Raw genomic sequence first — 13,821 nt, 5'->3', positions numbered from 1 at the left:
CATATAAACTTGCCATCTTAATACTAATAAAATAATTTGATGACAGGGTCTGTAGTGATAGCTATTCTGTCTTTCACAACACCGGGGGTTTGGACCTTTCTTCCCTTTCTTGGGCAAGGACTGAGAGTGGAGTATGTTAATGTAGTTCATGTTCTCCAAATTGACTTCGCTGACTGGGGAGAGCTCATTGGCATGCAGGAGAAAAGGAGAATCCCACATCCCTCCTTTTGGGTGCCCCACCAACCTCCAGGTAGGGTGTTTCCATCCATCTTGTGAGGGTGACCTCTAGAAGGCCTGCTCAAACCTCCTGGGATGAGACCATAGTTTGCTCTGTGCTCTTTGGCTAGAGTTGAGCTGTTATTATTTGAAACTTCTCTCTCTTGCTAGGTGGATTCTTTCTAAGTCTCTTGTCCAGATAAAGCAGACCACTGCTAGGTCTCTGTCTCTATCCACTGGAATTTCCTGCCTCTGGCTTCTTTAGTTCAAGTATGAAGATATTAGAAGGAAAAACAATACCCCCCCCAAAAAAAAACCACCCACAAACAAAGAAGAGGCTGGAGAGCTGGCTCAGTGGTCCAGAGCTCTGACTGCTCTATGGAGAACCAGGGTTTGGTTTGCAGCTCCTGCATGACTGCTTATACCTTGGCCACTCTGAATCCAAACCCTACTTTTGGGCTCTGTGAGCACTGCATACATTTGGTGTTCCGACTTTCAGGTAGGCAAAGCATCAATACCAATGAAATAATTTCGAAAACAAAAGCCCCAAAACAAAGCTCAGTGCTCCGTCGTTCTTCAGACCTGGAAATTGGTGCCACTGTTCTTCTTGTCTTCCCTTATCTCCACCTGTTTGCTTCATGGTGAATGTCTGAGATTTTTGGGTTGTGACAAATGAAAACAGAGAAATGCAGGCCATCTCATCAGGGATAGAAATCTGCTCATCGTTTTTAAAGTGAATTTTCTTATCTTTTATTTCCTTCAGACTTTCAGTAAAACGAAGTTAAGCTTTAGCATTTTAGGAAAATTTTTTAAATCTTGCTTTTGTTTGTACTTATTTTAATTTTATTAGAGTCACATGAGACTGTTTTCATGCAAGTACATAATTTACGTTGGGCATACTCCCCAGGTACTTCACTGTCTTCCCCTCCCCCTCCCCCTTACCCATTAATCCCCTCTGTTCCATTGAAAGGGGTGTCCAACCTTTCTGCTTCTTGGGACTATGTTGTCATCTGTAATGTTAATTCTTAAGAACACACAACTTGTTTGCAAAAACCAAATCTGATAATGTTTCAAATAAGTTTACAAGGGTCATGTGTGCTGCTAGACATATCTGAAGCAATTTCATTTCTATTTTCTGTGATATATATAGTATTTGACTTCATGTATCTATAGAGACCAGAGCTCACAAATGAGAAGAAACCTGCATCATTTATTTCTCTGAGATTGGCCTTTCATTCATCTATTATTATCTCCAATTATATCTATTTTCTCATAAACAATATAATTTTGTTCTTCTTTATGGATAAAAATGTCCTAATATGTGAATAAATTATATTTTCTCCTTTTACCCTTTTGTCAATGGTCTTGTTCTTTATGAGATATTTTTGTGCCTTCGTGCACTATTTTCTGGATTTATAGTTTCTTTCCAATCAAGTTTGTTTGAGGGTTTTTTAATTGTTTTTCCTCCTTCTAATTTGTGTAGACTTAAACTGAAGGAGCCAATGTCTAGGAAAGACCTAACAATGGTCTGCTTCATCTTGAAAGAGCCTTGCAAAGAGTCCATCTTGCCTGGGTCCCATCAGTTACTGTGACTCCTGTTCCATGAAACACCTATGTGTGAATACTCCTGTGGTGTGCTGACTTGGGGTCCTTCAGGCACACATGCAGGAGTGGCCTGGCTGGGTCATACAGGTTTATGTTTAGTGCTTTGAGGGGCCCCTTGCTGATTTTCAGAGGGCCTGGGCTAGTTTACATTGCCCCAGCAGTATGTAAGGGTTCCCTTTAGACCTCATCCTCATAAAGCCTAAATACACGTATTATTTGTTTTTAGGATGACTGCCGTTTGAACTGGAGTAAGGTAGAATCCCAATACAGTTTCCATTGGACTTATTTTGATCATTTGAGAACAGTCTATTCCTTTCATTAGCCTGTTTATCGATGGTGGTTTTGTTTGTTTATTTGCTGGTTTGTATTTTGAGTTCTTTATATACCGTAGTTCTGCATTCTCTGCTAGAGTCTGTCTCTCTGCTGTATTGCTTCCCGGCATGAAATTCTGTCTACAACTAGCTATTTCTTGAGCTACTCAAGTCCCATTCAGAAAACACCTGCATACCCACGTGTTGAAGTGTTCTCCTCCCCTCTCCATAGCAGTCACAGAATACCAGGGCTTACATTAAGGTCTTTGATCCATTTTATGTTCATGTTCATAAAGGAGAAGAGATGAGGGTCTATTTTCATTCATCAATGTACAGATGTTTAGTTTTGCCAGCACCATTTGTTCAGGATGCTATTTTTCTTCATTGTATTCTGTCAGCATCCTTGTCAAAAATGAGGTGGCTGTAGTGTGTGTGTGTGTGTGTGTGTGTGTGTGTGTGTGTGTGTGTGTTTACATCTGGGTCTTCTGTTCTATTCTACTGATCTATGTGTGTGTGTGTGTGTTAGTTCAAAGGTGGAGACATCCCCTACTTTAATATTCTTTACCTTCTTCACTGGTGACAATCTTCCATCTCTAAAGTGATAGTTACCTGTGAGTCTTGTTGTTTGCTACTTTGAGATCAATCCCATGTAGCCTAGGTTTGCCTTGAACTTTCTATATAGTTGAGTTTGACATGGGAATCCTGATCCTCCTGCCTCCTCCTCCCAAGTGCTGTGATTACAGGTGTGTACCACTCCACTCCACCTCTCTACCTAGAGACTTTTTCTTTTTATAGTTGAACTATAAAAGAAACTGCTCTGTGTCTTTTAGTTATGTCTTGTTATCTTCATGATTATGTAACAAGAGTCAAGCTATGCTGTCTGTCCTCACTGGTATCTGCCTTGTTCTTTATGAGACATTCTTACGCCTTTATGCCCCATTATCTAGATTTATAGTTTTATTCTTATGAATCATTCAAGGCACAATAAAATGAGATGGTAGTGTGTATTGCAGATTCAAAGCTAGTCTGACATCATAGCTGTAGGCTCCTCCATAGTATTCTATAAATATCAGCTGCCATTTCTTTTGGTAAACATGTTATCAATATGCTAAAACAGAGTGATATTGTTCAAGAACTTCCTGATGGGTATTCACTGTATCTCTTCTTGTTGTTCTTCATTTCAACAATAACAAACTCAGTATTCAGTTCGTTGAACTAAAACTGTGGCTTCACTATTGACCAATACTCATATCAGGACTCTCCAGGCCAGTATCATACTAGGTTGGAGCAGCAGTATCCAAACACACTCATCTGACCCCCTCTCATACTACCCCCTTAATGAGGACCACTTTCCAATTGCTCAAAATCATGTTGATAGCAGCCAAAATGACCCCTTACAAATCATGAGTCCAGTCACGCTTGCCTCTGCTCATGAATCTTCTAGGGCTCCTCATTACTCTCAGAACAGATCCAAAATCTTCTCCTGGCCCCAGAGTTACCATGTTATGACATTTTCCTCTTCTTTTCTTTCTACTGTGTTCTTCAATCTCTGAGCTCCTGCCAGACTGGCCTGGTTGACCAGAAGCCTCTCAGCTCAAGGTCTCTGTTTTCAGGCTTTTCATTCATATTTAGAAAAGCACGTGTACCATGTTTTGCCTCCTTCACTCCACTGGGAATTTTGTATTTCCCGACCACACAGACATTAAATATTCATCAGAAGAACTCCTTCATCCTTCTCTGCTTTCCTCTGTGTGCTCATAATTAACTGTTTCTGTGTATCCATTTAACTTCAGTTTCTTACCATTGGGTCACCACTTTCCCCCTAGTGTCAGCTATAATAACTAATGTATGAAGGAGTCTCAAGAGCTATAGATTAGATGAAACAAAAATAATTTAATGGCGTAATGATTCTACTTCCTCCCGTTTTTTCCCACCACACACAATGTCGTAATAAATGTCCTTAGTGCAAAATTCCTTGACTTTTCAATCATATGAGCACAGTATCTGAAGAGAGAGAGATCTTTATTATCTGAGAGTGCTCTTTTTATTGCTGAGTGGCCATTCTCTTTAACTCCTCCCTGCGTTGAACCCATCTTCCATGGGATTACGCACAGGTCTTGCATGGAGCCTGGGTTCTGCTAAAACATTTTAGTCTCATGTTTTTACAGACAACTTCTTTTTCTTTACATGGAAGGTTAATCGTTTCCATTTGTTTCACCTCTTGGGAAGTTCTCATTTTCTTACTTCTCATTTGTAACCTCTGGTTTCTTGGAAGGGGCTTCTTTCTGTTTCTGCCTGCACGAAGTCAAGGGGATGGCAATACTTCTTCGCTAGCTTCGGCTTGTCATGGTACAGAGGTGGGCCAAGAGTTATTTCTCAGGTTCTGTGCAGCATGGACCCTTGATGTTTGGTTGCAGCCCTGCTTCCCTCCAAGCTAGTCACAACACACATTCTTCCGGACTTAGTCTTTTATTGAACCTTCCTTTTTGCTCCATTACCATAGGAGTGGAAAAATCCTTACTGATCAATCTTAACATCATCTATATTCATGAAATTGTCTTGAGGGTCCTCAGCTGGGATGCTTTCTCCTCCTGCTCCTCTGGTGCTTGTTTTCTTTCCTCTCTCATGACATTTATTATGCTCTTTCTTCTACCATGAATGATTAAGGCCACATCTTATCTGTTGGACTACAGGTATATTCCCTGATTACAAGAAACATTTGTGATATAACCTGTCCAGTCCTTATCTACAAAAGAGGCTTAATCAAACTGTGATTAAGAGTCCAACTCTTGTCTTTATCCCTTTCTAAATTCCATCCTGGAAAAAGAATTCATTAGTGCTCACTTTCTTCTATGTGGTCCAGTCATCTGAAAGACTTAATTGCCATCCAAGTTTTACTCTAGAATGATATCAACAATGTTTCATTTATATTTTCAAAGTTTGCAATCATTTTATTATGAGGAGTGTTTTGTAAACCCAGAGGTAGAGCATTCAATCAGAAGAAAGCCTTTGTATATAGAGTTATATTATATTTGATGGGGTGGTTGCTAAATTCATTTTACAGCCTTTGCTTATGACTAAATGTTATAACAAGTCTATACTCCTTGGAGTAATTTTTTTAATATATCAGTTAATTCTGCTTTATTAACTCAGTTCTATATATTTTGTATATTATTTTTAATGCCTTAATTATTTGAGTTAGTTGTTAATATAATTTACTTTCAGAAATATATTTTACTCAGTCTTTACTTGAATTATATTATGACAAGAATTTGTTGGAATATCTGATTTAAAAAAAATCAAGCTGCTGTTGTGTTTGTTCTGTCTGCCTAATTGCTTATTGCAGTTCTGCTTCTGGAAGTATGTATTTAGTTGATATATAAATGGAGATGCTTTAAAAATAAACATATTTTATGTTTAGATGGCCTTCTTTATTCCTCTTGATACCAAACAACAAACTTTCATACTATCTATTCTATGTTCTTCTCTTATTTCTGCCCGCCAGGAAGGCATGACTTACTTAGAACATCATTAACTTTGAAGCTAACCTGCCCCAGACCCCTGTGCGGGGCCAGGCAGCCACAATCATTGCGCAATGCCTCCTTGGTGCCCATGTGTGATTGTCCAGTGCTTAACCTTAGCTTGGCAAGTATTTATTGATGCAATAGACGCTATTTATATATTTTTTTCAAACCCCTTGAAAATGTAAAACAAAATAAAGGGAAATTAGAATTTGCATAGGTCTTTAGTTCGCGCTAATGTGTTTCCTCTGAGGTCTTGACTCTTCCCTTCTGCTAATCTCCTACCTGCCTTGATCTGATCACAACTGTAGTGTGTGCGTGTGTGTGTGTGTGTGTGTGTGTGTCCCCATCTGCCTTGAGCTGGTAGCAACTGTATGGTTTGCCTGGTTGGCTTTCATTTTCTTTTTGTTTTTATGCTTTTCCCTGATTCTGACTTTTACATTGTTACTCTTTGGTGGTGGATTCTATTATCTGGATCTGGAAGCTGTTTGTTTGTTTATTTATTTTCTGTCTTTCCCGTCATCCCAGGGTAAACAGGTCATTGTTACTACAGTGAGAAAACACAGTAAATTGCTCTCAGTGATTTTACTTTTATGTAGACATTACGCTTTTAAACTAAGCTTATTTCCACACTTGTGTGTAGAGAGAAAGGAAATTCATGTCACTCCTGGGGAGGAGCATTTTACGTTATATTTTTATGTGAGTCTTCTGCTAGCCCACTGAGATTTGTTACAATAAACATAAAACAATAAAGATTTAAAGCACTATCATTGCAGATTTTTATATGCTGGCAATAAACAGTAAAGAAAAGGAGTGCAGTACCCCTCAAACAATCAACAGGAGGTACAGGAAATAGAAACAGGCTACAGCTGGGGAGGTGAGCACACAGCAGCCTGGACTCCAAATACCGCAGCCGATTTGGCTTTGTGCTGCCTGTGGTCTGAGGATGGTTTTCACGTTTTCCAATGATTAAAACCAAATCTAAATAAGAGCATAGGAGTGTGTGGAAGTGTATGAAGTTCTAGTTTCACTGTGTGTGAATGAAGCTGCCTTGGAATAAGGCCACGAGCGTTCCTTCACTTCGCTGTTACCAACAATCCATCGCTTCCTTTGCACTGTAAAGACAAACTAAAATATGGTGTGCAAGCTAAAAGTATTTGCTGTCTGGCACCATGCTGTAAGTCCCCGCCACTCTCAGACCTACACGGCTTTGTCTCTGCAGTAGCTCGTGTTGGCCTCATAGAAATGATCATCAATTTGGCTTGGTTTTTCTTGCCAATGGCTGATACTTTTCTTGATGATATTAGATAGACTGATGATTCAGACCCAGACAGTCCAATCTATTAAAGTCAATTTCCACCCTTCACAAAATACTCAGGGAGAAACCAATGTATATTTCTGTCAATAATAATATTTAAGAAGCGGCCTTTGTTTTTTTTTTTTTAAGCTATCCATTTTGCTGATCTGTTGATTCCAGGTACTCACGGAAGCATAGACATGGGAATGCCAAGCCTTGCCTGCCAGCTGAGTGCCACCCAGTGCCCTTCATGCCTCTGCTTATGTTCCCTGGAGGGCACTGTGCTGAGGATTCCTGTGACTGCCCTTCACTTAATCCCTTCTTGACCATGGAACAACTGGGCAGATTCAGTAGCCACTGTCCTATTTCAGGAAAGGGCCACTCAGATCCATTTTGATAGACCTAAGCGTTTAGAAACGAAGAAGAAAAGTTTTTTTTTTAATATAAATTCTCTATTGACTCACAGTATTCATGTTGGATACTCTTCATTCCTGATTCATCTTTGACTGAGTTTCCCCCATATTCCTTGTCCCTCCTCCTTGGTCCCTTGTCTTAGTGCTGGTGCTGGTTGCTCCTTCATTTGTATTTATTTTGCTGTCTCCTATTTGCGTCCCCATCACCGCTTCCTATTGGCTAAGGTCTTGGTCAGAACCTGGCACAATGCATGAAGTTGGCAAGCATTGCCATCTGGCATACACGGATACCCTCTCTGTCTCTTCTCCTTTGCTTCAGCTCATATGCCCAGTTGCCCATCCTCCACTCATAGGCCTTAGAGTACGCTTTCTGGAACGAGAGAGGCTGTACTCCGGCGGCGTGTGAGAGAGAGCCCTAGGTCCCAGAGGGTGAGTTAGTGAAGGAAAATGAAACAGCAAGAACAGGAGTGGGCGGCTCCGAAAACAGGCCTCCTCCAGTTCTACTCTGCCTCTAGGGTTCCCTATGTTTGTCTGCATGTCATTACAAGAGCTTTTGTCTTGCTTTTTTCCTCTGAACCAGAGGAGGCAGCGAAAATATGGGGCACCCGTGATGTGTCGCGAACAGTGCCGCGCTGTGTAGTCAACAATCCGGTTGTCATTGAAGACGTTTACCTGGGAGGTATATATTTCACTGTCTCAGTTGAGTAAGAGGAGTCTGGCGACAGCCAGTCATCCAGTCATTGTCACGTGCAGAGAGTGGGAGAGCAGCATTCCAGGCTGGGACAGTCGTCCAGTGTGGCAACTTTGGAGGCCCAGGGCAAGGAACCTTCGGCTTAGGGCTGAGTTCCAGAAAGGCATGGATTGTGCTCGGATCCTAGGTGCCGCAGGAGGCTATTACTGGCCTGTTCTTATCGTACAGGAAATGCTGGCTGCGAAAGGAGGCAGCACGCAGGGAGATACAGAGAGGGGTTTTCCGAGAAGTTTTGATTCTGTTTGACAATGAGGTCAGCGGATCAGCTAGAGGTCATGGGCAGACAGCTGTACCCATTGGATACATTAATTCTACTTATTACTGAAGCCTACAGAGTCGTAGTAATAAAGCGAAAAACAATAGATGATTGAATACCCTGCATACAGATGCTCACTTTATTGTGTAGAAATTAGTATTTTATATTCCTCCAAATGCTATTGCTTCAGCGCACGGAGTATTTCGGGCTGTGGTTTTAGTCCTGTTGGTAATAGAGTCTCACTTATTAAACAGCTGTGGCTGTGAGTCTCTGGGAACATATTCTGTCACTCTCCTACTCCCCCTTGTCCCATCATTTTGACACTTTTTCTCTCTTAGACCATCCCTGATACTTCAATAGTACTGGGTACTGTTGAATAGGACTGAGTAACTTAAAAGGGAAGACATCGATTTTCTCATCGTTTTGAATGCTGTGAGTCTAAGACCACGGTGCCACCCTTGACCTGTAGTTGACAGTCTCTCTGCTGTACTTACGCATGGTAGAAGGACAAGGAAAGAAGGGTGGAATCTTCCAGACACCATAAGAGGCCTTTCCCCAGAAAACGCTCACAGAGAGAGTTGGCCTCAGAACTGGTGGGTCTCACAGGGCAAGAAAGAGGAAGTTGATCCCAGGAGCAGGATCCATTTCCTGTCTGGAACACTGAAGGAGGAAGTGTCTGCCATCCTTCAGCCTCAGGTTGAGTTTTGAGGGTCTCAAAGACCAAGCAGTGTTTCTATTTGGACAGGTCTCACTATCAAGGGCCCCATCTTGTATAGATGCAGGTAGGCTCTCACTGGCTGGACGTGTGGAGAGAAAGGAGGTGTAGAACATTGAGAAAAGAGCTATTGAGCCTGATGGAAGGGGGGCCAAAGGGCAGGGTCTCCACCTTCCTGCTTGCGCTGCAGAGGCGGAGCTGCACACACTTGGTCATCAGGAGGGTGCTACAGAATCTGAACCCGTTTTCCTTACTGTGGTGACTTTCTGATCATCTTTATGCCAGTATTGCCTTCATCATAATCTTTCCTGTTGCTGCCAGGCTGACTTCAGTACAGCATCATTGTCGAAGCTGTCCTGTTCCCAGTTTAAATTTCACTGTCACAATCACCCTCAGAGTCTCCACCTCTTCACTCTGTTGTATTGAAATTGGGAGGAGGCTCATTCAAGGCACAGCTTTTTTTATATTCTGGGTTGATTCTAAAATATATGAAGGGTCTCAGGATGATGTACGGTTGTCTTGCCATTACAGGCTCTTGTTCTCTTCCCTACCCCAACTTTTGCTCAGGTTCTCTGTTTGTTAAAAACACACTGGGCTCCTGCACCGAGTAGGAGGTAGCCAACCTCCTCCTTCCTTTCTTGGGAGGCTTCTGTCCCTGACTAGAAGTTTAGTCTTTGATGTCTGCACCATCCTGTCTCTTTTTGGGTGCTTTCCTTAGCCAAACCTACCTCCTCTGTACTTACCTGGCTCTTGGTTGAGACTTGAGCCTACCTTGTACTGGACTGGAGAAATTCACAGATACACCCGTTTTGTCTCTTGTTCGGGAACTCTTCCAGACGGGGGAGCACATGTGTATATATCCTTTATAAATCAGTTACTTAACACATCCTAATAAGTTGCTTTGGTTGTCTCTTAAGGATCCCACATCTCAAAAATTAAACATATTCAGGATTAAAATGAAAAGATTAGAGATAAAGAAATTACTATTTTTTTATCAACAGCCGAGAAAAAAGTAGTAATCTCAAAGATGACTCGTGACCCAACCAGTGTGGTGTGACTATGGAGGGCTTTGAGTCTTGATGGTCACTTTGGATTTTTTAAAGCATCAAAGTTGACTCCCTACTAGAGATTTGGTAGGATGAAATGAGATGAACGTCTGAAGATGTTCTGAGCAGAATTAAATTGTTTTCACCATACCATTGCATTGTCTGGGGCTGGGAAAGGGTGGGTCCTTTAAGAAAGTGCTTGCTATATAAAAACGCGAGGACTCAAGAAAATTCACCGGTTGTGTTGGCCTCTGCTTGCCATCACAGAGCTGGGGAGGCTTATGGCTGTCTAGGATGTCCTGGCCAGATGAAGCCATTGCTGGGTAAATATTCTGTTCTTCCCACAAAACTACAATAACAACAACAGCAACAACAACAAAAACTGGTGTGGACAGCTCCCTCCTGAGGAACAACATGGCAGGGTTTGCCCTGGCCTGCAGAGGAACCTCCTAGGAAAGGAAGGAAGGAAAGCAAACAGCAACCTCGTTCTCCATTGAGGATCCTGGTGTGTTTCTAACCTAGAGAACACCTGAACAGAAGCCCATGGTAGACAAAAGAGAGGGGACTGCTGATCACAGAAACACAAGCAGACATGTGTGTGGGCATTCCCAGGTGTACCAGCATCAACAGGACCGTCTCTAACACATATGTGAAATTGAGTTATCATTCCATTTCCATAGTCCCAGTTTTTAAGAAAAATGCAATAAAGGTATAGAAACCCCTACACTGTGCCATTGTAAACAATGGGTATCTCTAGCATTTGATTTCTGGCTTAAAATTCAGCTTGTGTCTTAATAGCATTTCCTGCACATACGTAAATAAGTAAATGTAACCTGTTTAAAGTGGGCTGTTTTGCAGTCTAGAAGCCAATTACAGTGAACTGGGAGTATTTGAAGTTTGGTTTACTGTTTCTATGGAGACTAATATCCCTTCTCCACAACTCCTGGATAACCCAGACTCTGTGCTTCTTCCTACCAGGTTTCCATCTGTACCACAAATTGCCCACGATCGTGCCAGAGAGCTGCCTTCTCATAATGGTCGGACTTCTACTCGGTGGGATCATCTTTGGTGTTGACGAAAAGTCTCCCCCAGCCATGAAGACGGATGTGTTTTTCCTGTATCTCCTGCCACCCATCGTTCTGGATGCTGGCTACTTCATGCCCACTCGCCCCTTCTTTGAGAACTTCGGCACCATTTTCTGGTATGCCGTGGTAGGCACGCTGTGGAATTCCATTGGCATTGGGGTGTCTTTGTTTGGCATCTGCCAGATTGAGGCATTCGGCCTCAGTGACATCACGCTGCTCCAGAACCTGCTGTTTGGCAGCTTGATCTCAGCCGTGGATCCCGTGGCTGTGCTTGCTGTCTTTGAGAACATTCACGTCAATGAGCAGCTCTACATCCTGGTCTTTGGCGAGTCTCTGCTCAACGATGCTGTCACAGTGGTGAGTAAAGGAGGACCGGGAACATTGCTGGGGACCAAGCTTCACTGACATCTTTAAAGCTTCCCAAGTTATTCACTGTAGAGTGGATAACCAACCAAATGTTTTTTGCTATGCATTTAACAACATGATACAATGTCAAATGTAGGGAAGTGTTTCCCCACATGGCCACGGAGTATTAGATTCTATAGTAGACATCAGCTGACTTCCCTCTAAGTCAAATCATTTCAGATACTGTCTATCTAGAGAAAGCATCAGGCATACAGGCTGAGGGCAAAGTCCCCAGACTGTCTCTTGCCCATCTTCAGATAATAATTGCAACCCTCAGTTTGCTTGACATTTGTGGATTTTTGACCAATGGACTGTATAATGGGAGTTCCCACACCTCCTTCTTGCTGGAGTAGCTCACAAAGCTCATATACGTTGGTTTAGTATATCGATACTGGAAAAGATACAGAGGGAGGGTGTGTTGGGTAAAAGGGCATGAAACTAGCTTCATATCAAACCCTCACATGCCCAGCTATCCAGAAGCCTTCTGAATCTGCCCCTTTGGGTTCTTTTGACACAGGCATGATTGGCTATGTCATTGGCCGTTGGTTATTAATTTCACTTTCCATCTTTGTCATCATGCTCCATCCGTGTGGGTGGAAGATAGGAAGCAAAGTCTCAAATGTTGAACTTTGCCTTGCTCTTTCCAGTGACCAGGTCCCATCTTGCTGAATCTGCCACTCACCAACCAGATGTCAGCTTGCAAAGACACTTGTCAGTGTCACTGAAGAGAGTCTAAGGATTTTAGCAACCGTATGTCTGGGGAGGGTTCAGAAAATTTGAATACATATTTCATAATATCAGAGCGCTTCATTTGGATGAATGATCTTATGTTGTGACTTTGAAATTCTTAATACACATTTTAATTAGTTACTTACATTTTATTTATTATGTTGTAATTAGCTCCTTGCTTTCATTTTGCACTGGGCCCCACAAAGAGTGTACAGATGGCACTATCATAAAATACAAAGCACAAACACAAGATTAGGGAGCATAAACATGAATGTGGCCATTGTATCTCTGATGGGTTACCTCTGTGATTATTTTAAACATAATAGTTTTTAATAATAATTCAAGGGGTCTCAGATCCCTGTGAGAAGTGATGCCATTAGTGTATATAATGTACATAACATATACATATAATATATAGTACATGTAAAATATATGCTAATCTACAACACTTGTGAGTGATGTTTACTAGGGAACGTTCTCTCTGGATGAAGCAATACCATTAATATTTATAATGTATGAAATACATATTTACTCTCTGTTCATATACCATACTTGGGAAGTGACATCTACTGGGGCACATTCTGTCTGGGGACAGTGTGACTGCTATTGATGTTTATAGAGAAATCTTTCCTCACATGCACACTTTCTACTCCCACTGACCCAGCACACCCCTGGTCCCCATCTTGTTCCCATAAGCAATATTTTTATTTTTATAAAGAACCATTTAATAGAAGGAATTATTCTACTTCTCTCTTAAATGCCACATATGGAGCCAGAAGCTCCTGTGACCTCAGCTTTAGTAGCGGTTATTTCCACCTTGCCTTCTCAACTTGGACGAGGATGATGGCGTGGACAAGGAAGATCCTCCCCTGATCCACAGACCTTTAGACTGCTCTCCCTTCAGAGTTACAGTCAAGTTACCCTGAATTGGAGCCAGTTAATTGGCACCAGTGAGACTTGACGAGTGGCAGGAATGGCAGCCATTAGCTCTTACCAAATGCTTCTCTCATGACTAGATCCTTAGACAACCTGTGGAAAAGATATTGCTGCTTTGTAGGTGAGATGGAGGTGAACAGATTACAGGGTGCTGGCCTCACCTCCCTTTCTGCACTCTCCCCATTAGCTCTTACCCTTCAAATGTTATTCATGGCTCATTTGACAGTGAGCATGGAAACAAGTGTGGGTCTCCATTAGTTATATTTTATTGTAAAACAGATTCCTGAACTAAACAAAAATATTTTTTGTAATCTGGAAAGATGTTCATTAACTCCAGTTGGATATTATTATGGAGAAAATAATTTGATGGCTAATAAGTTATATCAGTTTCGAATAGCTTCTAGGATACTTTTAAGACAAGTTAACTTAGTAGCAAAACTTACTTCATACATTCCATTATTTAGTAACAGTGATTTGCCATTAACTTTCAATATTAAATTTTAACTAGGAAACTGCGTAACAGTAAAGACATTTA

The 13,821-nt window shown here is 41.6% G+C and overlaps 1 protein-coding gene across 1 annotated transcript in view; it reads left to right on the top strand.

The window, feature by feature from the left end:
* Slc9a2 (solute carrier family 9 member A2) overlaps positions 1-13,821 on the top strand; it is an 82,837-nt gene that overhangs the window by 21,883 nt on the left and 47,133 nt on the right. Inside the window, exon 2 of the mRNA XM_041655815.1 lies at positions 11,110-11,573. Within this exon, the coding sequence (XP_041511749.1) occupies positions 11,110-11,573 (464 nt within the window). The remainder of the gene's footprint in view (positions 1-11,109; positions 11,574-13,821) is intronic.

This window comes from Microtus oregoni, unplaced genomic scaffold (genome assembly GCF_018167655.1).
Source record: "Microtus oregoni isolate MIOR12 unplaced genomic scaffold, Mior012 000007F_ref0000211, whole genome shotgun sequence".
In the NCBI taxonomy this organism is placed as follows: Eukaryota; Metazoa; Chordata; class Mammalia; order Rodentia; family Cricetidae; genus Microtus; species Microtus oregoni.
This window is presented reverse-complemented; position numbering and strand designations above follow the sequence as displayed.